Consider the following 25,351-nt stretch of genomic DNA (forward strand, 5'->3'; position numbering starts at 1 on the left):
GAAGCCTAGGTGACCCTAAGGCTGGGGATTTCCACCTGTTGCTTTTTTGCAAGAGAAAGGGAACCCACTTTGACAGCAAGAGAAGTACCTACATCAAATCTAGAGACAAAACGTATAAAAGCAGAGGTTGCCTAGTCAATAGATTAGGGCTGTCCCTAACAACAAAAAATCTTGGTTGACCGAGAGTCATCTGTTCTTTCGACCAATTGATTGGTAGACATTTTTTTAAATGTGTATTTTTCTATATATATATTTGAATAAAATCCACTATATGTAGGTTACCGTCTGATGCTTAAGCACAGCAATTAAAATTAAGACACAAATTAAAAGGAGCCAGAAATTACAGCCTAACCAAAAGACAAAAAAATCCTGTTCCAGACCCGCCCCTCTTCCTCCCGCTGCTGGTCTTCCCAGATTCTGCCATTAGGCAACTTCTAGTTGACGATAACTTGGTAACGCTGGTGTAGCATATTATCATACCATTTCTACTGATCTGCGTGCCAGTTATTATTTTCATTTAATTTATAATGAAGTCTTCATATCTCAAAATCAATGTCATGTGGTTAATCAAATCTATCTAAATGAAAAATCTAAAAGTAACTTCTATTACCATTGCCAATAAATATATATCCTATAAATCACGTTTGCTATGCATGGCCTGTCAGCAAGGAACTTGAAACATTGTATCAACTATTAACTTGGGTCTGGCCTGAAGCTTGCTCTAGCAAACTGGAACAATTTTATAAAATATTCTGGGCCCTCAGTGTACTGCACCAGTGAGCTCCTGACAGACAGACACAGCAGTAGGCTATTTGCATAAGTAAATAATCAGGTAGGCCTTTATGACATTTCCACCGGATCTGAGCTAGACATTTTTTTCACCTTTCATGATGAATGGTTATAGAAAGATTGCTCAAATTGACAATAGTTCCTCAAAGTAGCCTTTTTTAAATGATTTTAAAAAACGGACTTCCTTTACCTTCTTTTTGAGGCAAAGAAAAATTACTTTGTCTTAACTCACCTTCAGTGTGAAGCTTCTCAATCAGAAATAGTATCAGATCCCCAAATGGGCACATGTATAAGCCTACATTTGCGCGCGGAAAAGGTAGCCTAGGCGTAATCAGGTGCTTGTCCTTACAAGAGTAACAGGAGCGCTCCAAACAAAATAATGAATAGATTGACAAACCGTAAATGGAATGAAATAAACCAACACTTGTCACAAGTTAAACCTAGGTTGTGTACTCTGCAAACAACGTGTCCACTCCTACAACGCTAAAAATTTAATAAAATAAATGCATTAAAATAAATGACCCTTACCAAACATTGTAGATGAGAAATTATGGTAATTAACGGTAAATGTACAACTGGTGATACTGGTGTGCAATCCCTGCGGCCTCAACAATGGATTAGTCCACTCAAACAAGTGTCTCGTGTGCCATAATATTTTTTTTTGCCACAGCTCACCTAAAAATAAAAATAAGTCGACCAACAGCCAATCAACCCCCAAAAAATATTTTAAGAAATTTGACCAGTCAACTAAAGGGGTCAGCCCTACAATAGATTCTACACAAAACCAGCATTGAGGAATACCGGAATCAATAAAAACGGAAACAGTGGTTCTTTATCAGCGGTTGGTGGACTTGACACTGATGTAGCAGTGCAGTCAGAACTGGCTATCAGCAGCAGATAGCTAGAGGAAAGATACATGGGGCTTTGGCTTTGAACTCTGCTGTGAATGTGAAGTGCCCTGGGCACCACCTGACCTATGAACACTGATGTCATCACCATGCCAGCGGTAACCACCCTGTCATACACTGACTGCAGGGGGAAAGTCTCAGGGGTTTATTCAGTGAGGTGAATCGTTCACAACGTTGCAGATAGAACACAGCATTGGTTGCTCCCATGTGTCATACACTCCAGACAGGGGCTACATGGCTGGCAACATCAAAGCAGTAGGCTTGCTCTGGATAAGAGCCTGCTAAATGACTGTAGTGCAATCTAACATGTTGATTTCCCAAACTAGATATTTTTACTATTAATAGCTGGCTTCTGTGTGTAATTTGTGTATCGTGTTTGACATTGCTCTTTACCATTCTCATTACAGTGTTTTGTCAGTAGTAAGTACACTGTTGGAGCTAGTGTTGTCACAATACCAACGGTACAATACCAAGCCAAGTATCACAATACCAAGTAGTATCGCGATACCACAGAGGGAAAAAATAAAAATAAATCTGTTCTAGCATCCTGTTGGTCACGTACCCCAGACGCTTGTTCCCGTTTTCTAAACGTTCTGCGCATGTGCTACACAAAAAGCTGTCACTGAAATTCACAATTCACACGCAATACAACACATTGAATTTCACTTCATATTGTTCAGTGTATAATAGGAAACTGCATAGAATGGCTGATTTGCCAATATTTGTTAAGACCTACCTGTGACTTGGCTGGAGGAATGGGAGAAAGGACTAAACATGCATAATGATCTGCATGTCATTGTGTCACATCTCATGAGTAGCAGAACCCTTTCCTTTCTTTCCATGCCAATCACATTTGCCTAGACCTACTGTCAGGTTACCAGGTTGTTAGATAGCTAGGTAACATGACTGAACAACGTTTGGTAATGTAGCTATCTAACAACCTGGTAACCAATAATTAGCGACCCAGGAACAGTTTAAAAACGGCCTGCTGAATGAGTGTTCAATAGTGAAACAGCAGCAGACTATTCCAATAATCTTGATTATCATCATACCCAAGGTGATGTGAGTGTGTGTGCGTGTGTGTGTATCTTTGCTCAGAGTTCTCCAACTTTCCCTATGGTCAGACAGGGCTCTACAGTGCGACCACTTAACTCGCATATGCACAAATATTTTAGTTGACAGACCTGGAGCTTAGAAAAACTATGTATTCTTGCATCAATCTAAGTAATTTTTTTAATCGAAACATGTCAGTTTAAGCTAGAGATATCAGCATTTGCCAATGTCACACCTCCGCACCTGCGGTGAAAGGTGACAGAGCTGGAGCTGTGTTTATCAGACCATGAGGCATCCCGATAATCTTGTCTTCCCACAAAACCGTCTGCAGCGTCCGAACGGTTTGACCTAGAAAAGGGGAGACTCTCAAACACGATGGTGGTCTCCGCTTTGCTCTACGACCCCCACAAGTGTCAAGGGACTCGTCTATAGATGCTACAGTCGATGTGCCAAATTCTGTTAGTAGCGTGCAAACAGTCACAGGACTCATCTTTAGGTAACCAGTACCATTTTTTTATTTTTATGAATGGACGTACGAAGGTATTTTAAAGGCCAAATTCAATATTTTAATCAAATTACCACTTTTTATACCTAAAGGGGTCCTAAAATTCCAAATCAAAATGATCCATAACTTATTATTTATTTTAACTGTCAGCTTAGACTTTTAATAGTTCATCGCTAATATTTTTCATTGAGCTCCTGAATTTCTGTATGCGCCTATTTTTCAACTTAGGCGCAAACCTACTCCTTGTAAAACAAAGTCAGCGTAGAGCCCTGTCAGGCATGGCACAGTAAGGACTCAATATTCTAAGAATGGCTCAATTCACAGGGAATCTTTTAGTCAACACTCCACTGACACTAAAAACAGGAAAACAATGTTTGAAACCATCTAGGTAATGTCAATAACTGTTATAAAAATGCAGTCTTTGTGAGGCAAGTTCTCACAGCCTTCAAACAGTGAGGTGTAGGTGAATTTACAATATCTTGATTCACAATCAACTAAGACTAGTAGGCTAGTTGACATCTGATTATAAATGTAAAGAATAATAAAAGCAGTAAGCAGATTAGCTGTAGGCCTACAATAGCATATCAAAGATCAAAATCTAGAGATGTAAGCATGAGTCAACAGGCTAACAGAATAACCGTTGAATTTCTTCAACATCTTAATCCTTACAATAGTAATGTACACTGATATTGCATTTAGTCAATGCCTTTCTGAAGTCCAACAAAGCCATAAACAAAGGAATGGCAAATGCTTCAGCGGTACACTTCTATGGAATGATGGAAACAATGGGTGGCGCATACGTGCTATTTAGCAGCATGTAGTATTTAGCAGCTCTACCATACTGTGCCAAACAAAGAATACAGCAATAGGGATTTAGAAGAATCCCTGCCCAGGGGCAAGTCCAATATCACTGCATTCCCTTTCCCAGATTTCCACATCCAAGTACCAATCACAATAGCATGATTCCTTTGCTGTCGCCACCCCCACAACAATCCAAAATGGCTTTGAATATAGAGTGCATTAAATGTTGAAGCCCTGGGCCTGTACTCAAAGCCTCTCGGTTTAGGAAAGTTGATCTAGGATCAGGTCTCCAGTCTATTTGAAAAGCAAAACTGATCCTAGATCAGCACTAGCTTTATGAATGCAGGGCCCTGACTACCTCTCGTCTGTCACCTGACAGGGCTCTATATTGCGACCATTTGACTTGCATATGCGCCTAAATATTTTGCTGTGTGACCTGGAATTTTTATTTAGGAGCACCAGCGCACGTAGAAAAGTGAAAATAAATCAGATCATAATTGTTGCAATGATTACTTCCCTGTGCCGCAGCCCGAGTGCCACGGAGAATACAGTGAGCACAGATTGACACTCATCCTTGCATCACTACTAGAAAGAAAACGACGTGTCACCTCATTTTTCAAATGGCTCCAACATTTCTTTAGCCCTATTCCGACGGGATAAGTTTTATTGGGAGTGGTCGGGTAATGTAATTACATGCACAAAACACCACATCTGTCATTTTAGCTCCACCCGAATCTGCCATGTCATTAATTTTTACATGGCAGGAGCGTAATAAATCGAACCAAACGCCGAGGTCCTCTGATAATTCTAGTCCCGTGTGAATCAACATTAGAGAAATTTCTGAGTTTCACAGGTGTTGCTCACGGTTGGAGAAACAAAAAAAGATTGGATAAATTGAACAAAATGCTATGCATAGCCTATATATGAAGGGCCTACCTGTATCAACTTTCAGTGAATGCTTTTATTTACAGTACCAGTCAAAAGTTGACATCTACTCATTCCAGGACATCAACTATGAAATAACACATATGGAATCACGCCGTAACCAACAAAGTGTTAAACAAAACATTTTAGATTCTTCAAAGTAGCCACCCTATTGCCTTTATAACAGCTTCGCACACTCATTCTCACAACCAGCTTCATAAGGTAGTCACCTGGAATGCATTTAAATGAACAGGTCTGCCATGTTAACTTCTTTGGTATAGGGGGCAGCATTTTCACTTTTGGATGAATTTCGTGCCCATAGGGAACTGCCTCCTACTCTGTCCCACATGCTAATATATGCATAYTAKTATTACTATTGGATAGAAAACACTCTGACGTTTCTAAAACTGTTTGAATGATGTCTGTGAGTATAACAGAACTCATATGGCAGGCAAAAACCTGAGAAAAAATCCAAACAGGAAGTGAAAAATCTGAGAGTGGTCGTTGTTAAAGTCATCGCCTATTCAATTCCCTGTAATATATGGATCTGTTTGCACTTCATACGCCTTCCACTAGATGTCAACARTCAGTAGAACGTGGAATGAAGCTTATGCTGTGTTGTGGGACCGGATGGGAGGGGAATGAGTCAGTGGTCTGGCAGATTGCCAGTTCTTGGTCGCGCGCTTTCCTCATTATATCGTCTTGCACTCCATTACTTATAGAGACTGAAAAGAATTCTCCGGTTGGAACCTTATTGGATATAAATTATAACAACATCCTGAAGATTGATTCTCTACTTTGACCAGTTTATTCGACCTGGAATATAACTTTTTGAAGTTTTCGTCTGACGTTTGCCTGCATCTGCACGAGAGTTTGGACACGTGCACTACACATGCTAGTAAAATTAGCTAATTGGACATAAGTAATGGACATTATCGAACAAAACAACGATTTATTGTGGAACTAGGATTCCTGGCACTGCATTCTGATGAAGATAATCAAAGGGAATATTTATGATGTTATTTCGTATTTCTGTTGACTCCAACATGGCGGAGAAATGTTGTTACTATCTGAGCGCCGTCTCAGATTATTGTATGGTGTGCTTTTTACGAAAACTTCATTTTTATTTTTTTATCGGACACAGCGGTTGCATTAGGAACAAGTGTATCTTTAATTATATATAAAACATGTATCTTTCATCAAAGTATATGATGAGTATTTCTATTATTTGACGTGGCTCTCTGCAATTTCTCCGGATATTTTGCAGGCATTTCTGAACATGGCGCAAATGTAAACCGAGATTTGTGGATATAAATATGCACATTATCGAACAAAACATAAATGTATTGTGTAACATGATGTCATATGAGTGTCATCTGATGAAGATGTTCAAAGGTTAGGCCACCATTGAGCTAAACGACTATCGCTCTGTAGCACTCACTTCCGTCATCATGAAGTGCTTTGAGAGATCATATCACCTCCACCATACCTGACACCCTAGACCCACTCCAATTTGCTTACAACCCCAATAGGTCCACAGACTACGCAATCACACTGCACTGCCCTAACCCACCTGGACAAGAGGAATACCTATGTAAGAATGCAGTTCATAGATTACAGCTCAGCATTTAACACCACAGTACCCTCTAAACTCGTCATTAAGCTCGAGACCATGGGTCTCGACCCCACCCTGTGCAACTGGGTCCTGGACTTACTGACGAGCCGCCCCCAGGTGGTGAAGGTAGGAAACATCACCTCCACTCCACTGATCCTCAACTCTGGGGCCCCACAAGGGTGCGTGCTCAGCCCCCTCCTGTACACCCTTTTCCATGACTGCATGGCCATGCACGCCTCGACCACAATCATCAAGTTTGCAGCTGACAACAGTAGTAGGCTTGATTACCAACGATGACGGGACAGCCTATAGGGAGGTGGTGAAAGCCTTCGGAGTGCGGTGTCTGGAAAATAACCTCACACTCAACGTAAACAAAACAAAGGATGATCGTGGACTTCAGGAAACAGCAGAGGGAGCACCCCCTTATCCACATCGACGGGACAGCAGTGGAGAAGGTGGAAAGCTTCAAGTTCCTCGGCGTACACATCACAGACAAACTGAAATGGTCCACCCACACAGACAGTGTGGTGAAGAAGGCGCAACATCAACAGCACCTCTTCAACCTCAGGAGGCTGAAGAAATTTGTTTTGGCACATAAAACCCTCAAACTTTTACAGATGCACAATCGAGAGCATCCTGTCGGGCTGTATCACTGCCTGGTACAGCAACCGCTCCGCCCACAACCGCAAGGCTCTCCAGAGGGTAGTGAGGTCAGCACAACGCATCACCGGGGGCAAACTACCTGCCGTCCGGGACACCTACACCACCCGATGTCACAGGAAAGCCAAAAAGATCATCAAGGACAACAACCACCCGAGCCACTGCCTGTTCACCCCTCTATCATCGCGCACCCACACACTGAATAAGCTGCCCTGCCATAACACCAGCATGTGGGGGGGAATTTCTTCTAAAATAACAGCTGGAACAGCCAGACCCTCCAACATGGCCTAAGCTACATACAGATGGGATTTTCAGAGCTAGTTATTCTCTAAATAATTACAAGCTTTGCACAGTATTTCCCTTCTAGGCAGGCAGGGCACTCCTGCAGAAATTATTTGAAGAGCTTTATCACTAATTGATAATGACGGGATTGAACATCTGGGACACACTGCAGTCTTCCAGGGGTTATCAACTGGGCTGGCTGCAATGGCTATTATACAAGCTAAAGTATCCAGGGATAAAATGTAAGCCTGCTGCTACTATTCATTCAGATAAAACATTCATTCTTAAACTTAACACATACCAAACGGAACATATCTTAGCCTTGTTGACTAGCCACATCCTAGCGAGAGTTGTGGGAGAAGTCAATCTTGGCTACTCTTCCTTCCATGCATATTTAAGCAGTCCAATTGAAACAGATGGCAGGAGGGAGGAACCATGATCGAGTGCAGTGACTGAATGTGCACTGCTGCTGCCGAGAAGCAAAGTGAGGCCAATAAAGCATGGTCTGGCCATCAATGCTGTCAGAGTCCCCTGATAGAAAAGCCATGATTAGCAGATCAAAGTAAACATCCTCTGAGGGAGTGCTGTGCTCAGCAGCAACACTGTGGTCTGTACTACAAACAGGACTCTGGGAGAGTCTGAGAAGAGGTGCTGCTACAGGCCAGGGCAAAACATCAGTGAGTGGTAGCTAAACCACTGACACAAGACAAACTTTTATAATGCTATTCATTATATAATTCATCTCAAAGTGCTTTAAAATGCACCAAAATTACATAGGATAAGGCTACTTAACAAATCCAAGTTGACTGCACATAGGCCAACATTAAACTGATGAGAACATAGATAGAATTAAGGGTTTTCGGAATATTTTCAATTGATCCATGTAGGCTATGCAGTGCACTGTGCAAATCAAGGATCAAGACATTATCCATTTTTAGTTTTGCATTACAGGATTTGGGAATCAAGCTGCTATATAGAACAATGGCATGAGCTGACAGAAGATATTACACATACTGTCACCATATTTCCCAGTCTTTCCAGGATGTTGGGGGGGGATTTTCAGGCACAAATGCCCGATTTTGCTAAGGCAATTCTGACATATGCATTAATTGACAAATTTGGGGAACATTCTTGGGTGAGAGGTGGCTTCATTGAACCATATTATGCAGTAAATGTGCAGTGATTGGTTGAAATAGTAGGCCTTTTTGTGCTGCAGTGATGGGTCAGTTTTATGCAACAATATTGTGATGATTTGACTTATGCGGAAATAGTGCAGTGATTTCCAATTCCTCGCATAATATGCAGGAAATGATTGATTAAAAAATGTGGGATTATAGAAACCTGGAAAGACTGATTTCCAATCCAAAACCCATTGAATGAGCAGTGGCACCAAGCCGTCATGTGAAGGTGAACCCAACCTGGCTGTCCCAGATCCAGAGAAAGGAGGGGAGCTGCTGGCCTGGCAGGTCATTACTAGCAGTGTGTGTGTGTGTGTGTTAGACCAGTCCTCCTGTGCTGAAGGTCAGCCACTGTCCTACTGTGACCTCTGGGCTGGAGCTCAAATCAGGGTAACGTGGGCATCTGGTGCCGACTGTGTCAGTGAGGCACTCGGCATTCACAAAAATGACACACCCTGTCTCATCCTCTCCATCTCCCTTACCCTGCCTCCTCCTCCACAGAGAGGGTAATCAAACACCCTCCCCAGAGCAATTTGAAAAAACAAATTTTCGATGTCGCTATTGGTCAGGTACTACTCAAAAAACTGAAAGGCAGGCTGAACACTCAGTCCAGTTGACATAGTCCCACCTCTGATAACAGCCAAATATCACAGCATGTGTGTATAGCCATTTTGTACAATAGATACTTTCGAGGGTACACGTGTGTTTATATTCTCACGATAATGTGCTTTATTTTCTAAATGAGCCTGGAAAGTTGTCAAGCCTGCAACCACAAACAAGTAGCCTATTAACAGATCTTACAACTTCAACATCTCTGATTGCTTACATCAAGTGACTGTACCTATTCAACCAAGAACCACATTAGCTACAACTGAAGGAAGAAATATAGCTACCGAGTTATTAATTGAAGCTCCACTCCTAAAACAATCCCATCATCTTTTCAGTTGCATCAGCTGCTGCAGCAATCCTTACAGGCGTAGCCAAGCTCTGGTCTGTCCAGGATGAAATAGTACATTAAGGGGAGGAGGACTGTATAGCAAAGGATCCTGGCTACAAACAAGACCAGAGTACCATCCACAAGACGGGCGAGGAGGAGAATGACTAGTCAGTTTCAGTGGAAAGTGATGCAGGCTGAAGGATCCATTCTGCAGTAGCAGAGGGGTGGCGTCTTTTCTAACCGAATAGAGGGTATCACTGCCTTTCAACCCACATGTGATCAAACTGAAACTATAGTCGATCCTTAATCGATATCAATTCCCAAATAAAAGGAAAAAGTATTTTAGAAAACATAGGTTTCAAGCTGAAGTTATTGGTCAATGCAAATGGTAGTTTTCCTTCAACTCCTCTTTTTTTCACCAATGTGCTCCACCCTTATTTTTATAAAATGAATGCATAAATTCAGACTTAGGTCATTCGTGAAACAGAGCCAACTTGCAGTGAATGATTTCTGTAAAAACGTTACCGGTCTAATGTAGAGCCTTGCTGATGACAGATCACAAAACGTTGATCAAAGTTGTCCAGTTGACTGGATGTAACGTTATGGATGGAGTAGGGTAGCCAGTGGCTACACAGGAAACATACAACTAGCTTGGTAACTAGCGGAGTTAAAAAAGGTATCAAAATGTCAGACCACATCTATTGTTTCACATGACATTCGGCCAATACTAGGAAAATAACCTATTTAGACTTAGTTAGTTACTTACTGAATAGCTGTCAAAATAAATTAAATACAACCGATTGTATACGCCCTTTTCCATTATTGAACATTCTAAAATCGTGGGTAACGTTACCTAGCTAAAGTTATCTAGCTTGTCACAAAGTGTTCAAGCAGATAGTTAGATGTCGTTTTACACTCGACAACACCACACATTAGTTGGTAAGTATTTGTAGACGGTATGTTTAATAACTGTCTCAATTCATGACCTACATATATATATGATCGCAAGGTAGACTAGACTAGAGCGCGCACGCTAGCTAGCCTCACAATTCGAATGAGAGTTGAAGTAATGAATTTAACTTCACCAATATACTCTGCAAAATAGAAGTTAAAGTTAGCTAACTAACGTTACATCGATAAAAGATATTGCAACAAGTCTGTGCATAAACTCGTTTATTAGGTTAGTTACCTACACACATAATTATTTCCACTGTCTGAACAACATTAGTTAGCTACCTGGCTGCTTTGTAGTGAGCTGTAAAGTTGATATAAAATTATCGAATCAATTTGATCAACACTTGGAAAAATAGGTGCAAGTTAGAATCAAATGGTAACTTAAAGCAGGTTAATAAGTTACTTACATGCAAATCGACCAGTGCCACTAGTTGGTTAACACAGTCATTTACAACTCTGATGACCAGCTACCTGCTGCTCCAAGCGGCCTGTCCGCCATTTTGAGACATAGAAAGGAGGCGCAAAAATTACAGCCACATCGTCATTTTCCCCACCTAGCATTTCTTCGATACTCAATATCTGATGCAAAATAATGTACACTTACCCTATAGTTTCTCCTGAAGACCTTTAACAAGTTTGGCCAGTTATAAAAGCCAAGAGGATGTTTTTTGATCCAAAATAAGGGACTTCTGATCTCGAGTTTAAAGTACGCCGAATTGTCTCTCTACCAATCCTTGTTTTACTTACCGCAGTTGCTTTCGGAGTCGGTGACGCGCTTGCGTTCGCAAACTGACAGCGACGCGCGCGTACGCCTTCGATCACAGCCCTACTTAAATAAATATACACTTGCAAACACCCACTGATAAACTACTATAATTTTACTTAATAGCTGTAAACACTCACTATTTTTGACAACACATAATTAGTCAGCCTCTGTCAATGGTGTCATTGACGCCTGTTTATAGTGGATACTCAGATTCCAGAATGTTATCAGAATTTGATCTCTCTTGATGACGTCCCATAGGTCTATGAATTACTACTGTAACATTTGTGTGACAGGTCCCCTGTAGGCTAGCAGAGATAAGCAACCAGTCGTTACAATTGAAATGCATGATAATGATATGACTGCATCTAATTGCATGTCCAAGAATGGCACAGCGGTCTAAGGCACTCCATCTCAGTGCTAGATTGGCCGTGATTGGGGACATAGGACAGCGCACAATTGGCCCAGTGTCGTCCAGGTTAGGGTTTGGCTGGGGTAGGTCATCATTGTAAATAAGATTTTGTTCTTAACTGACTTCCCAAGTTTAATAAAGGTTAAATAAATAAGTCAGATAGCTTGGAATCATTTCAAACATTTCAGAAAAGTTTGATTACGGCAGATCACATCATCTCAATCTAAAATGTAAATGAGTAGTTATTAAAAATCCAAGCCAAGTGTTATTTGCTAGTTTTCTTTATTCATTTTAATACAAAAGCATACTCAAGACCAAAAATAATTAGATTGTTATTTTGTAAAGAGCAACAGACAGGTACCACACAGCCAGGGAAGTAGACTTTAACACTAGAAATGTGCAGAAGAAATTTCATCAGTTCAAGGTGAGAAAACAGAAGAATGAAACCTCAAACTGACAAACCCTCGTTGAGTTAGACAGCAGAGACAAGCCCGCTCAGTGTCAGTGCATCTATAAAATGTAGATGGTCAGAGCCTTCTATTTTTCTACGTAGTAAATAGACAGCTCGATTGGTGGTTCCTTGTGTGCTGCTTAGGTGATTCGATGTGCTATCTTAGAAAATACACATTTTTGTATCAAATTGGGGAGAACACGAAATGGATGTGTAAATGTACAGAATAGCAGTATCATATGTGCGACATCGGTTAAGTGCTGGGAGTCATTTGAAGAGCTTTAAAATTAGATTAATTCAGTAGGGAGTGACAGACCTCCAGTTTATTTTATCAAAGCTGAAGAAGATGTATAATTTTGTCAATATTAAAAAATTTCATTTCCAGAGCATTGAAAATACATATTGCTTCATCTTATGTAAACCCCTTGGTTTGTATGGATGGATGTCCTTTAAATTCTGAATGTCTCCAAATGCTGAACATCTAAAGAACAGTCAAATCAGTTTCTCATGCAATTACTTGAATGTATCAAGAGGTATATTATGACGCAATTAGAACAGAATTGCAGCTGAACTCCAACAATAATTAGTGCCTTTGTGATTAAATAGAAGTAGCATGATTATGATCCATGGGGAAAAAAATTGATGTCTCGAGGCAGACAAAAGTATTTTTGATCACTCTAAATGAGTTTATTCTATCAGAAATGGCCAAAATCTCATACAAGTCTTTTGTAAAGGTTTCAACAAGTTCAATGTTCATCAAGCAGTAGTCTTTGAAATTTTTCGGGTTCATATCGTCACAATTTCATCAAATACTTTTTCTTTCCTCAACGTCCAGTGAATGAGAAGCATATGGAATAGTTACACACTAGCATTGAGATATGCTTGTGAACATCCGTATGGAACAAAATTATTTCACACGAATAAAGCCTTCTCATTTGTTTTTGAAGTACTCTAGAGCATCACCCCATGGCCACTAAGTGTAATGCAAGACAGGACTGACATTCATGGAGGAAGTTGAACCTGAAAAGGAAATGCAGATATACATATTTCAAAAAGGAAACCAATGATATCCCTATGAAAAACATGAGCAAAAATTAAAAGAAACCAGAAAAACATGTTAAAACGTGTTGAAAAGCATAAATAGGCACAAATCACACAAAGTTCTATTGTCCCAGCTTTTTAGGAGCATAATAATCAAGAAATTCATTACAGTAACTGTTCTGTTCCCTCTCTTGGCAACAGCCTTTCACTTACAATGACAGCAGTTTGTGCAGCCACAAGTACAGCACTACAAAAGGATCAGTTCCAGCATCGTTTCTATTGCTTTAATCACATACATTTAGACACCGCAACAGTTTTTAGAAAGACATTTGCAAGGGAGGGTCGTACACAAGCGCACACAAAACACACACCTCGATCAGTCGTCTTCTTTGGTATATTGAAGAAGCCCTTCTCAACGCACTTTTGGTGTTGCTGTGTGTGTATGTATTCAGACAGACAGCACTGGAAAGTGGACTCAATACTGACGAGGAAACTTTGTTCATACATCGCCTGCTGTGGCCCGATTTACTGTCAACTTGTTGAATGGGTTTACCAAACAATGGAAACATAAGTTTACTATTTTGAAACAGACAAACAATGAACAAGTCTATGGCCATGGTTTAGTCTATTCTATCGAACGATAGGGAGTTTCTCATATACCCACTTCATATGAGCAGATTTACAACATTGCTGGCCAAGAATGTTACATGAGAATGGAAGTTTGCATTAGCCGTCCCATGGTTTTACCATGGCTTCGTTTACACGGGCAGCCCAATTCTCATCTTTTTGCCACTAATTGGTCTTTAGACCAATCAGACCGTTTGCCAATAATTGGACAAAATATCTGAATTTGGCTTCCTGTGTAAACACAGCCATTGCATATATAACATTTGGAAAGTTGCGTCTTACCCAACCTAGTCATTATACTACGAAGCTGCAAGTGTCAAATTCATCATGGCCATATCTGATTCCTTCTCTCGGACTACACAAACACAAACACAGAAACAAAAACATACATGCACATATACTTTCAAAGTGGAAAAATAGAAGACTGGACACATCTAACATAAGAGACCTATATAGGTCTACTGCTCAAGCCATAGTTGTATGTTTCATATCTGTATTTCCATCAACATTGATCAAATACCTGTCTAAACCCCATAGACGGATTTATTTATACATCTTTTCCACTCATATTTTCTATAAAAACAGACATGGGTTAAAGGTAGACTCTGATGTTGCCACGAGCAACACCGCAGATAATGCAATGAGCGAGGCGCTTGACTTTGCTCCCACAGTATCAGCGCATGTGCATGGGTTCGCTTCAAACTGTTCGAGTGTGGTAGGTACGGGTGGGTGAGTTTAGCCTTGTGCTTCAACGCTCCTAGTTGTTGCGGAAATTGACCCACTACGCCGTTTACTTTGTGCACCTACATCATATCGCTGACTCTACCTTTAAATGAATGGATAATTGACAGACCTAAAAATGGCGTCTCCCTCGTTTCCATTTTGCTTTTACAAAAAGAAAATTGTACACAAAAAAGGTGTAACAATCAAAAGATTGATTGAGAGCATACATGCGTCACTGTCTGTTTTGCTGCGATAGAACCAACGGACACAGCAGCAACTCATGATAAAACCATGAAATACAAATACATTTTGACTGACCATAGGGGACACTAAAGAGTAAATGGGTGATTGGTGGGGAGGTTTAACAAGACTAAACGCAAGAGATGGGAGTTTACATTTTGTGGGCCAAAACAGAGAAATCTCTCAAGTTTAGTGACTTTAATCTCACCTAGCACACAGTAAAAAAAATAAAAAAAAATCCCCTGAGTTTTTGGACAGGGTGTCAGATGTTATTTTCGAGGCAACGTGGGGCCATGGTGAAATTGGAAGCCGTAGTTGCCTCAGTGGCTTTTTCAGGAGTTTGAGGTGTAAAAAATGGTCCTTGGGTAGGGGAAACAGTTGGTTGGTGTGGAGTGGGATGAACAGTGGATAAGGCTCTGGTAATACAATGTCATGGTCGTCCTTGATCGCCTTCTCACACACTTACACAGTAGCAGATATCAAGTTTACATTCGTTCTGCTTCTTTACCAAAGCTCTCGAGGCCATAGGCTTTCAGACTGAACATGTTGACATGGATTCTGTATTCTCCTACACCTGTATATACTGTAACTCCTGCTCTGTTACTCCTTGAAGTTCCTCTTATAAACTCTATACATAGATGTTTCTCTTTGTCTGCCCCTCACCCCTTCTGTTATCATTGTTGATTTTTAGACAGCTCAGTTCTCGGGTCCACATGCTCATTCAAGAAGATGGCAGTTCCATCACGTCCTCTCCCTTGCAGAAAGTAGTGTGGTGTGGAGGGTTTGACGTTAATCAACGTTAACGTCCATGGGTATTTTGTCCTCCAGCTCTAGTGGACTATCCACAGTGAGATCCTCCACGCTCTTCCCTGACTCCTGAAGCTGCTGCCGCCGCTGGACTTCCGCCTTCAGGTTCTCCAAGTCCTTTTGGCTGCAGAGTAAATGGGTTAGGATACCACAGGGGTTAATGTTGAGCGCTGACACATTTATATTTTTAAGAGATGGAATTCCACAGGGGTCAGTACTGGGTCCTGACAGGTTTCTATTTTCAACTCAAACTGTAAAAATAAGGTGCTACTTCACTTTACCTGAGGGGTATAAAGATGATGCCGTTGATGATATTGAGCTGCTCTAGAACACTGGCCATACTGGGAGCTGTGAACTGGAAAAAGTGGTGGAACAACAAAATTACACACTGTACTATGAATCTAACACCCACAATACATTTGAAAGCATAATCTACAGACGCAGGTATGCTATCATCTGGGGACAATACAAGGCCCTTTGAWTTTGTCTTACAGATAAAAACCCATATGAAAATATAGCTAGGCCCTAAGCCACGTACCTTGAGTGGCATGATGCTGGCGTTGGAGCCGTTCTTGTAGATCTCGTTCATGGTTCTCTGCAGAGCCACAGCCTGCTGTGTGAGGTACTTCAGGTACTCGGAGCTCTCTTTAGTCTTCTCGTGGGCCTCTCCCACCTGAGAGGGGATAGAGGGGAAGAAAGTGAGAAAGAGACCTTAAAAACTATTATCAGTTGTTGGTAATCTAGCACATTCTCATTTCAGCAAATGTTCTTAAGCCACTTCTGATGAGAGGACKTGTAGAGCTTTGTGTACTGTAGCTGTAACCTGGTTTTTGTAGATGGTGTAGCCCTCCTTTTCCTGCTGGAGCGCAGAGCGGAACTCTGCCTTGCTCTCGTAAACCCTTGCAACCAGATGATGACTGCAGAAGAACATTTGATTAGCATTAAATCAACTGAAGATAATACAAACTACAGTATAGAACAGCAAATCAGTTATAATACCGAAATTGATGTTGAGTCACTCAAGGAATGACTCTCCCTTGTAGTTACCTGAGGGCTACTTTGAGGGAGCGGGGTCCATGGTATTTGGAGTTGATGGCCAAGGCGTTCTCCAGGAACCTCAGAGACAGGTCGTACTCCATTACTCCGTGCAGCACCAGGCCAATGTTACTCTACAGGAGGASACCCAGGACGACAGGGAGAACAAGTGTAAGGAGAACTGATTTAATAAAGGTCACAAACACACCTCAAAGAGTTACACAAAAATGGTACATAACTTCAGAGCTAACATGGTGACATATACACCCACAGSATGGTTTCAATCAAAAGAAAATAAATGAAATACTGTGGCCCACTCACATCTAGAAGCGCCATTTCGGGGTGGTCCTCCCCACACACCATCAGCATGAGGTAGCGAGCACGGTACAGCAGCTTCAGGGCAGTGGACAGCTGACCGTTGGCAAAGCAGTACAGAGCCAAGTGCATCTGGGGAGAGAAAGCAACCAGAGGCATTTAGAAACAGTAAACATGGATTGAAAAACAACCTGTCTTCAAAAAACAGAATACGTACATATTCCTGGATAGTGTTGGGGTGCTCRACGCCCAGTACTCTCTCACTCATCAAGACAGCCTTCTGTTGGTTACTGAGAGCCTGTGGACAGAGAAGACCACAGTCAGGACTGTGTCACTGGAATTGCTGTGGCCATTTGTCGTCATGTGTCAGAGGAATATCAAAATGTGTGTATAATGTCGAGAGCAGCACACCTCGTGGTGGTCTCCCATGATGTAGTTGAGGCGAGCCAGCAGACGCAGGCAGGCACAGATCTCTACGTGCATGGCCCCGTACACGTTGTTGAACAGGTTCAGAGCCTCGTTGATCAACTCACAGCCCTCCTTCAGGTAACCTGCACACAGAGACCTTGCTGACAAGTCAGGCTTCCACAATCGTTGTACAGCGCAACAGAAAGTCATGTGAATGGGTTCAGAGAGGACACTGAATGTAAGTTGCATTGTTGCAATATCTGCATGGTTTGTATGGGGAGGAAGGAAACATTTCTCCTCAACTTTCCTGTGTGTGTTGCATGTGTGAGTAGAGTTTAATTTACATATGTCTCTAGCCCTAGGAGGAACCGTGCTGACCCCGCCTAGCAGGACTGGTACCCACCTCACCGGACCTGTAGTGTGTGTGCGCATGCATGYGAGTTGCATTATAAGTGTGAGTAGTGCTGCATGCTGATTGAGGTCTAGTAGCCTCATGCTAGCCTGACCTTGCTGGACCTTGGCCTGTCCACTCTGGAAGAAGTGGAAGGCATCGGAGGCCTTGGGGTTGACGTGCTTCACCACAGGGAAGATGTTAAGGATGTCCTCCTCTGTGAAGGCAGGCTTGTGGCGACTGTCAAAGTTATACTCCTTTATCAGGATCTAGAAACGCAGGGAGGCAGGAGACACAGGAAGCGTGTTAGAAGGGAGAGGGTTAAAAACGTGACATTAAAATACATTTTGAATTACAATTTGACCCCTGGCCCCTACTCCCTAGGCATTTCTGTAAATCTGAAGGTATTGGACAGATGTATACAATATGTTGAACATTGCACCTAGTCGAAATAAGGATTGATGGCAGTTACCTGGATGCCAGCTTTGATGGAGATTTCTCTGAGCAGGGTGATCTTCTGAAGGNACCTTGCTGGACCTTGGCCTGTCCACTCTGGAAGAAGTGGAAGGCATCGGAGGCCTTGGGGTTGACGTGCTTCACCACAGGGAAGATGTTAAGGATGTCCTCCTCTGTGAAGGCAGGCTTGTGGCGACTGTCAAAGTTATACTCCTTTATCAGGATCTAGAAACGCAGGGAGGCAGGAGACACAGGAAGCGTGTTAGAAGGGAGAGGGTTAAAAACGTGACATTAAAATACATTTTGAATTACAATTTGACCCCTGGCCCCTACTCCCTAGGCATTTCTGTAAATCTGAAGGTATTGGACAGATGTATACAATATGTTGAACATTGCACCTAGTCGAAATAAGGATTGATGGCAGTTACCTGGATGCCAGCTTTGATGGAGATTTCTCTGAGCAGGGTGATCTTCTGAAGGSCGTATTTCTCCACTACCTGGTCGGCATTCTCGCTGTAGAAAGATGCATGTTTTTAGAAAACATACACCAACTTTAACCCAAGCACACTCACCCAGTGCAGGCTGAAGTGGTAGCTTGTTAGCATAATGTGCTAACGTCAAGCCTACTATTGTGCCAACATCAAGCCTAATTCCCACCCACCAGTGCAGGGTGAAGTGGTAGTAGCTCTGGGCCTCAGAGACGATGTTCTTCCACAGCTCGCTGGGTGTCAGGCTGGCCCACGCAGTGTTGTCCCCTCCCCCCGGGACGCGGTTACGGCGCTTACGGTTCTTGCGGCGCGACACGAGCTCGTCGGCAGGCAGGTGTGCCACGGCATCGAAGGAGGACAGGAAGCAGTTGAGGAAGTGGCTGACAGCGGCGGAGAGGGCCGACAACTCAACACCCTGGGAGACGGAGTACATAGTCTATTGTTCTCATATTTAATCAATTTCAAAGGGAGACAAATACATTCTATGATAAGCAAGTAGGGGTGACAATTCCGTGGTGCAAAAGATCAAAGATCTGTGCTCGAAAAATAGCACTCACCTGGAGGTATGTCTTGAAGATATGTTTCGCACATCTGGTGATTAACTCACTGATACCTATTCTCTACAGAACACATACAAAACAATTTAAGAAAAAGGAAACAAGCTGAATGCAGATTATGTATTGTCCTGCACTCTGTCCTGCAATGTCTGCAGTAGAAACAGAACRGTATAGAAGGTTAGCATTATTAGCATAATGATATCCTTGCCCTTCATTATACAAGATCGTATAGAGGTCAGGCTTACATAGAAGTGCTCCAGCTGTGCCTTGGCTGGGGTCTTGTCCACGAACGCCAGCACGTTGCCTAGGTAACGCACGTTGATGCCCCTCTGGTGCAGCGCCTCRGTCAGCGTGGCTCCATCCATGGGCAGAGCACTGTGGTCCAGACAGTCCTTTACCTGGAGTGAAAAAAGTTAAAAGTAAAATAAAAATAAATTCCCGCATACAATGTAAGAAATTAAAAATGACCACACCCCCACCACAAAATACAAATAACCAAAACAAACACACCAACCCACAACACCCACAAATAGCTAGACAAACACAAAGGCTAGTGATAGTGATGTAAGCAAATAAACCCAGCAACAAAAAAAAAGAAACGTCCCTTTTTCAGGACCCTGTCTTTCAAAGATAATTCATAAAAATCCAAATAATTTCACAGATCTTCATTGTAAAGGGTTTAAACACTGTTTCCCATGCTTGTTCAATGAACTATAAACAATTAATGAACATGCACCTGTGGAACGGTAATTAAGACGCTTACAGACGGGAGGCATTTAAGGTCACAGTTATGAAAACTTAGGACATTAAAGAGGCCTTTCTACGGACTCTGAAAAACCCCAAAAGAAAGATGCCCAGGGTCCCTGCTCATCTGCGTGAACGTGCCTTAGGCATGCTGCAAGGAGGCATGAGGACTGCAGATGTGGCCAGGGCAATAAATTGCAATGTCCATACTGTGAGACGCCTAGACAGCGCTACAGGGAGACAGGAAGGACAGCTGATCGTCCTCGCAGTGGCAGACCACGTGAAACAACACCTGCACAGGATCAGTACATCACATCTGCGGGACAGGTACAGGATGGCAACAACTGCCCGAGTTACACCAGGAACGCACAATCCCTCCATCAGTGCTCAGACTGTCCACAATAGGCAGAGAGAGGCTGGACTGAGGGCTTGTAGTCCTGTTGTAAGGCATCACCGGCAACAATGTCGCCTATGGACACAAACCCACCGTCGCTGGACCAGACAGGACTGGCAAAAAGTGCTCTTCACTGACGAGTCGCGGTTTAACTGATGGTCGGATTTGCGTTTAACGTCGAAGGAATGAGCGTTACACCGAGGCCTGTACTCTGGAGCAAGGGATCGATTTGGAGGTGGAGGGTCCGTCATGGTCTGGGGTGGTGTGTCACAGCATCATCGGACTGAGCTTGTTGTCATTGCAGGCAATCTCAACGCTGTGCGTTACAGGGAAGACATCCTCCCCCCTCATGTGGTACCCTTCCTGCAGGCTCATCCTGACATTACCCTCCAGCATGACAATGACACCAGCCATACTGCTCGTTCTGTGCGTGATTTCCTGCAAGACAGGAATGTCAGTGTTCTGCCATAGCCAGCGAAGAGCCCGGATGTCAATCCCACTGTTGGATCGGACGGTGAGGACCATTCCCCCCAGAAATGTCCGGGAACTTGCAGGTGCCTTGGTGGAAGAGTGGGGTAACATCTCACAGTAAGAACTGGCAAATMTGGTGCAGTCCATAAGGAGGAGATGCACTGCAGTACTTAATGCAGCTGGTGGCCACACCAGATACTAACTGTTACTTTTGATGTTGACTCCCCCTTTGTTCAGGGACACATTATTCCATTTATGTTAGTCACATGTCTGTCGAACTTGTTCAGTTTATGTCTCAGTTGTTGAATCTTGTTATGTTCATACAAATATTTACACATGTTAAGTTTGCTGAAAATAAAAACAGTTGACAGTGAGAGAGCGTTTATTTTTTTGCTGAGTTTATGTTGTAATATAGTGAAGGTAATGACTGCTTGTGCTTGGTACGATGTTGCTGCCCTGAAACTTACCAGAGACGGGATCTGACAGGACACCAGGAAGGCTCCAGCATCCTTCAACAGCTGCTTCTGTTTCTGAATGTCATCCGCACTGTCCTCAGGGAAACGCACTCCTGGGGGAGAGACATCAGCATTTTTGGGGGGGGGGGTGCCAGTATAGCATGCAATAGTCTTTTATTACGCTTTAGTTTCATTGAATGTGAAAATAAGGCAATTCCTGTGAAGTGCTTTGGAGGTAACAGCAATTGATACCAAAAAATTATAAACAATTAGTTTTGTTCAGCAGAGCCAGCTGCCACATCAAACCTCTCCTAAAAGCACTACGTTTCCCATCATCCACCACCATAAAGTGACAGTTCCTACCTGGAGAGAAGATGTCTGGGTTGAAGCGGATGTCGAAGGAGGTGTTGCTGATGGAACCCACGGCCTTGCAGGCGTTGAGGATCACCTCTCGGCTTTTAGGGTCTTGATGGAAACAGGTCAGGGTGGGGTTGGAGAAATCAGGGGAGGAAGAGAGAAGTTGAATGAATATCAATATAACAAGTTTCCTGGGCAACAAATCAAAATTATATGGTGTAAGTTCCCCAAAAATCACTACTATCATCTTTCCTCAAATTGACATGCAAGTCAATTTGAGTTGAAAACCACCACTGTTGCAGATCTTAGTTAAATAACCACAAACCACCTCATCATTAGAGCTATTATCAAGCAGGCAGTAGGGCCAGAGACCAACTACAACCATCCCACACACATGCAATGATCACACACAACCAGGGTTCTTTCCTTCTTTCTGAGTCACAAACCCTTTGATTAATTGTCACACTAGCCAATGAGAAATCAAAATGGAGAGATCTGTGGTTATTGGATTGCTATATGCCACACTGCTAGTGATTTTACTGGGGTCCATGCTCACCTAGGAGGCTAACAACTGGACAGGGACAACTAGCCAGGTGGAGAGATGCAACTAAGACACCAGCATTAAGAAGCCTTCTTAGATACCTCCTCTTCATGAAGATGGCAACATACAGATGAAAAACCACACATACACCATTCTAAATGCATGTCTATGGTGAAATTAAAAGAGCCCTCTTCTTCAAATGCATTTCTCCACCGACTGGGTTTCCCCAGCCTCTCTCTACCCTGCAACAGTTTGGACGTACCGATACCGGATCCGTCTTCCGCGGCTAAGGACTCAGCCAGCTCTTTCGCCTGGGCTAAGCCCGGGATAATATCCTCAGCCTTACCCTCCAGAGGGCTCTCGCACTCCCCGTTCTGAATTGCTTTGGCAAAGGGCACCAACGGCCCATTGGTGGTCACAGTGGGAACCACATTATCCTCTATAGGGGTTGCCTGGGAGGCATTAGTGGTTGTTGTAGCTGAACTGTCTGTTTCTGTCATTGGCTCTGTCTTGGGGGCTGCTTCTGTGGTGGTGGCTTCTGTTGCTGCTGCCTGAGGGGCATCAGAGGTGGAGGTGGTCTCCGTCTGGACTGCGTCTGAGTTGGCGTCAGTGAGGGTTTCTGTGGAAGTTTCTGAGGACTCGGCCGAGGCATCGGGTGTCTCTGTGGAGGGCAGGGCTGGAACGGCTGCCCCGGGGCTGCTATTCTCTGTCAGAGTGGCCAGCTTGCGCTCCTTGTTGGCTTTCTGCTGCATAAGCTGGAGCGCTGCCATCTTCATGAATAGGAGGTATCTGAGGAGTAGAGTACAGAATCTTTATTATCCCTGAGGGGGTAGGACATAGTCAGTTACGTGAGCATTCAAATCTGCACAGACCCAATCATACACTAAAAAGAACATCTGATGACCATCTTGAGGGACATAACCAGTATCCTATCTAAAGCACACAAACCACCAAGGAAGCACATAAGTAACCACCAAAACACAGGTATGTAAATGTGAAAAGTAGAGTCTCCATGCTATTCCCACGGCACACACACAATTAAAACGCCTCCCTAAAGCGCTCTACAGTACCTGTGCTCAACGAAGGCCTCGATGAGCTCCTGTCGGAGGCAGGCCAGACGGTGGCGGTGCTGGCGTGGGAAACCCTGTCTCACACTCTCAGGGGAAAGCTCCTCCCCTTCCACAGGCAGGAAGTTCAGGTCAGGGGGGAATGTCCTCAGAAGGTCCAAGATGTAGTGGCGTCCATCGTTGCCGATTATGCCCTTACACTCAACAGAGGAACACAGCTCCATGGACTCATCCTTCTCATTCAGTACATTGTGTCTCTGGACCTGGGGGTGGGAGAGTCAGTCATTATGACAGAGAGAATGTGATAACCACAGTATGGCAGGTTTGTGGCATGGCAGTGATAAACGTTGAATGTCTGTAGGCCGGTGCAGTGACAGAAAAACAGTTCAACAAAAGATATTGAAGTTTGCTTACTTTGTAGTGACAAATAAAGTCAATCCCAAACAATTAGCAGACTTGAAAATAAAGCATGAAACTGGCATCATCATCATATCCTCACCTTGAGTGGTCGACTGGTCCTCTCCAGAAGCTCCAGGTACTTCCCATGAGACACCACTGTCTTCCCAAAGTCGATAGACCCGTAGATAACGCTCTGCTCCTGCTCTCTCTCCAGAATACCAGGGATGATCGACTGGGCCGTGACACGGTAACCCCGATAGTCCACCACCACTGTCCCCAGGGTGTACAGCCCCTCCACGTCTACGGCCCCGTAAGCCCGGACACCGTTGAGGTCGTTGGTGGGAGCAGCGTGCGCGGCAGCGTCCCCGCCCAGCTCGCGGTAGTGGTCACGGACGTCGAAGCCCAGGGAGAAGAAGATGTTGTTCCAGATGAACATCTGCATACGTGTCTCCTCGCCAGGATTGATGGCCATCACGTTGCCGTCGATCACCGCCATGGAACCGCGAGTGGCAGCAGCCGCAAAGTCACTGTGGACCTGGAGAGAGGAGGGTTAGAGAGTGAACGTGTAAGGATGTAGAGGATGGAAGGCAGCGTAATAGTCTGCACACTACAGGATATAGACGGAAACAGATAAACGGAGCTGAAAGGAGGGTGTTTCATGAGGAGAATCGATGACCGAAGCTCACTAGCGAAAGCAAATAAGCAGGCCAGAGTGCAGGAGACAGAACACGGGAAAGGAGTTGAGCTTCAACTACTGCTGTAGGCTGGCTCACCTTGAAGATGGCCCTCTCTCTCAGCAGGCGATCAGGCAGGTTCTTCCGGGCCAGCTCTCTGGTCGTCTGCAGCTCCTCATTCCAGTCTCGTGTCTGAATAAATAACAGAGACACAATGTTACACAAAACCAAAACAGAGTATTATAGGTGTGTGTGTGTACCTGTCCAGGTATGCGTTCCTCGTAGCCTAGGGTCGAGGTGTATGTACCTGTCCAGGTATGTGTTCCTCGTAGCCTAGGCGCAAGGTGTGTGTACCTGTCCAGGTATGTGTTCCTCGTAGCCTAGGGGCGAGGTCTGTGTACCTGTCCTGGTATGTGTTCCTCGTAGTCTAAGCGCGAGGTGTGTGTACCTATCCAGGTATGTGTTCCTCGTAGCCTAGGGGCGAGGTCTGTGTACCTGACCTGGTATGTGTTCCTCGTGTCTAAGCGCGAGGTGTGTGTACCTATCCAGGTATGTGTTCTCGTAGCCTAGGGGCGAGGTGTGTGTACCTGTCCAGGTATGTGTTCCTCGTAGCCTAGGGCGAGGTCTGTGTACCTGTCCTGGTATGTGTTCCTCGTAGTCTAAGCGCGAGGTGTGTGTACCTATCCAGGTATGTGTTCCTCGTAGCCTAGGGGCGAGGTCTGTGTACCTATCCTGGTATGTGTTCCTCGTAGTCTAAGCGCGAGGTGTGTGTACCTGTCCTGGTATGTGTTCCTCGTAGCCTAGGGGCGAGGTCTGTGTACCTGTCCTGGTATGTGTTCCTCGTAGCCTAGGGGCGAGGTCTGTGTACCTGTCCTGGTATGTGTTCCTCGTAGTCTAAGCGCGAGGTGTGTGTACCTGTCCAGGTATGT

The 25,351-nt window shown here is 43.7% G+C and overlaps 3 protein-coding genes across 6 annotated transcripts in view; 1 reads left to right on the plus strand and 2 right to left on the minus strand.

Annotated features, from left to right (window-relative positions):
• LOC111959247 (lissencephaly-1 homolog A) overlaps positions 1–11,541 on the minus strand; it is a 53,046-nt gene extending 41,505 nt beyond the window's left edge. Inside the window, exons 1-2 of one of the 4 annotated variants that reach the window (XM_023980738.2) lie at positions 11,211–11,399; positions 11,014–11,094 (exon numbers count right to left, since the gene is read on the minus strand). The gene's annotated coding sequence lies outside the window, so the exon portion shown is untranslated. Of the gene's footprint in view, positions 1–9,608; positions 10,448–11,013; positions 11,095–11,210 lie in introns of those variants that run through there. The other 3 variants (XM_023980730.2, XM_023980741.2, XM_023980747.2) reach the window with 3 other exon arrangements.
• Positions 1–25,351, plus strand: part of limk1a (LIM domain kinase 1a) — a 526,526-nt gene that overhangs the window by 252,300 nt on the left and 248,875 nt on the right. The window lies entirely within an intron of this gene.
• The window catches only part of LOC111959275 (clustered mitochondria protein homolog), a 30,062-nt gene continuing 16,757 nt past the window's right edge, over positions 12,047–25,351 (minus strand). Inside the window, 19 exon segments of the mRNA XM_070437532.1 lie at positions 12,047–15,794; positions 15,952–16,025; positions 16,209–16,343; positions 16,494–16,587; positions 16,718–16,839; positions 17,027–17,152; positions 17,238–17,318; positions 17,432–17,571; positions 18,347–18,500; positions 18,704–18,788; positions 18,937–19,178; positions 19,321–19,383; positions 19,566–19,718; positions 21,397–21,497; positions 21,748–21,849; positions 22,545–23,071; positions 23,353–23,612; positions 23,849–24,283; positions 24,522–24,614. Coding sequence (XP_070293633.1) covers positions 15,653–15,794; positions 15,952–16,025; positions 16,209–16,343; positions 16,494–16,587; positions 16,718–16,839; positions 17,027–17,152; positions 17,238–17,318; positions 17,432–17,571; positions 18,347–18,500; positions 18,704–18,788; positions 18,937–19,178; positions 19,321–19,383; positions 19,566–19,718; positions 21,397–21,497; positions 21,748–21,849; positions 22,545–23,071; positions 23,353–23,612; positions 23,849–24,283; positions 24,522–24,614 — 3,129 coding nt within the window. The 3' untranslated portion in view covers positions 12,047–15,652.

Source organism: Salvelinus sp. IW2-2015, linkage group LG4p, assembly GCF_002910315.2.
Source record: "Salvelinus sp. IW2-2015 linkage group LG4p, ASM291031v2, whole genome shotgun sequence".
Taxonomy (NCBI): domain Eukaryota; kingdom Metazoa; phylum Chordata; class Actinopteri; order Salmoniformes; family Salmonidae; genus Salvelinus; species Salvelinus sp. IW2-2015.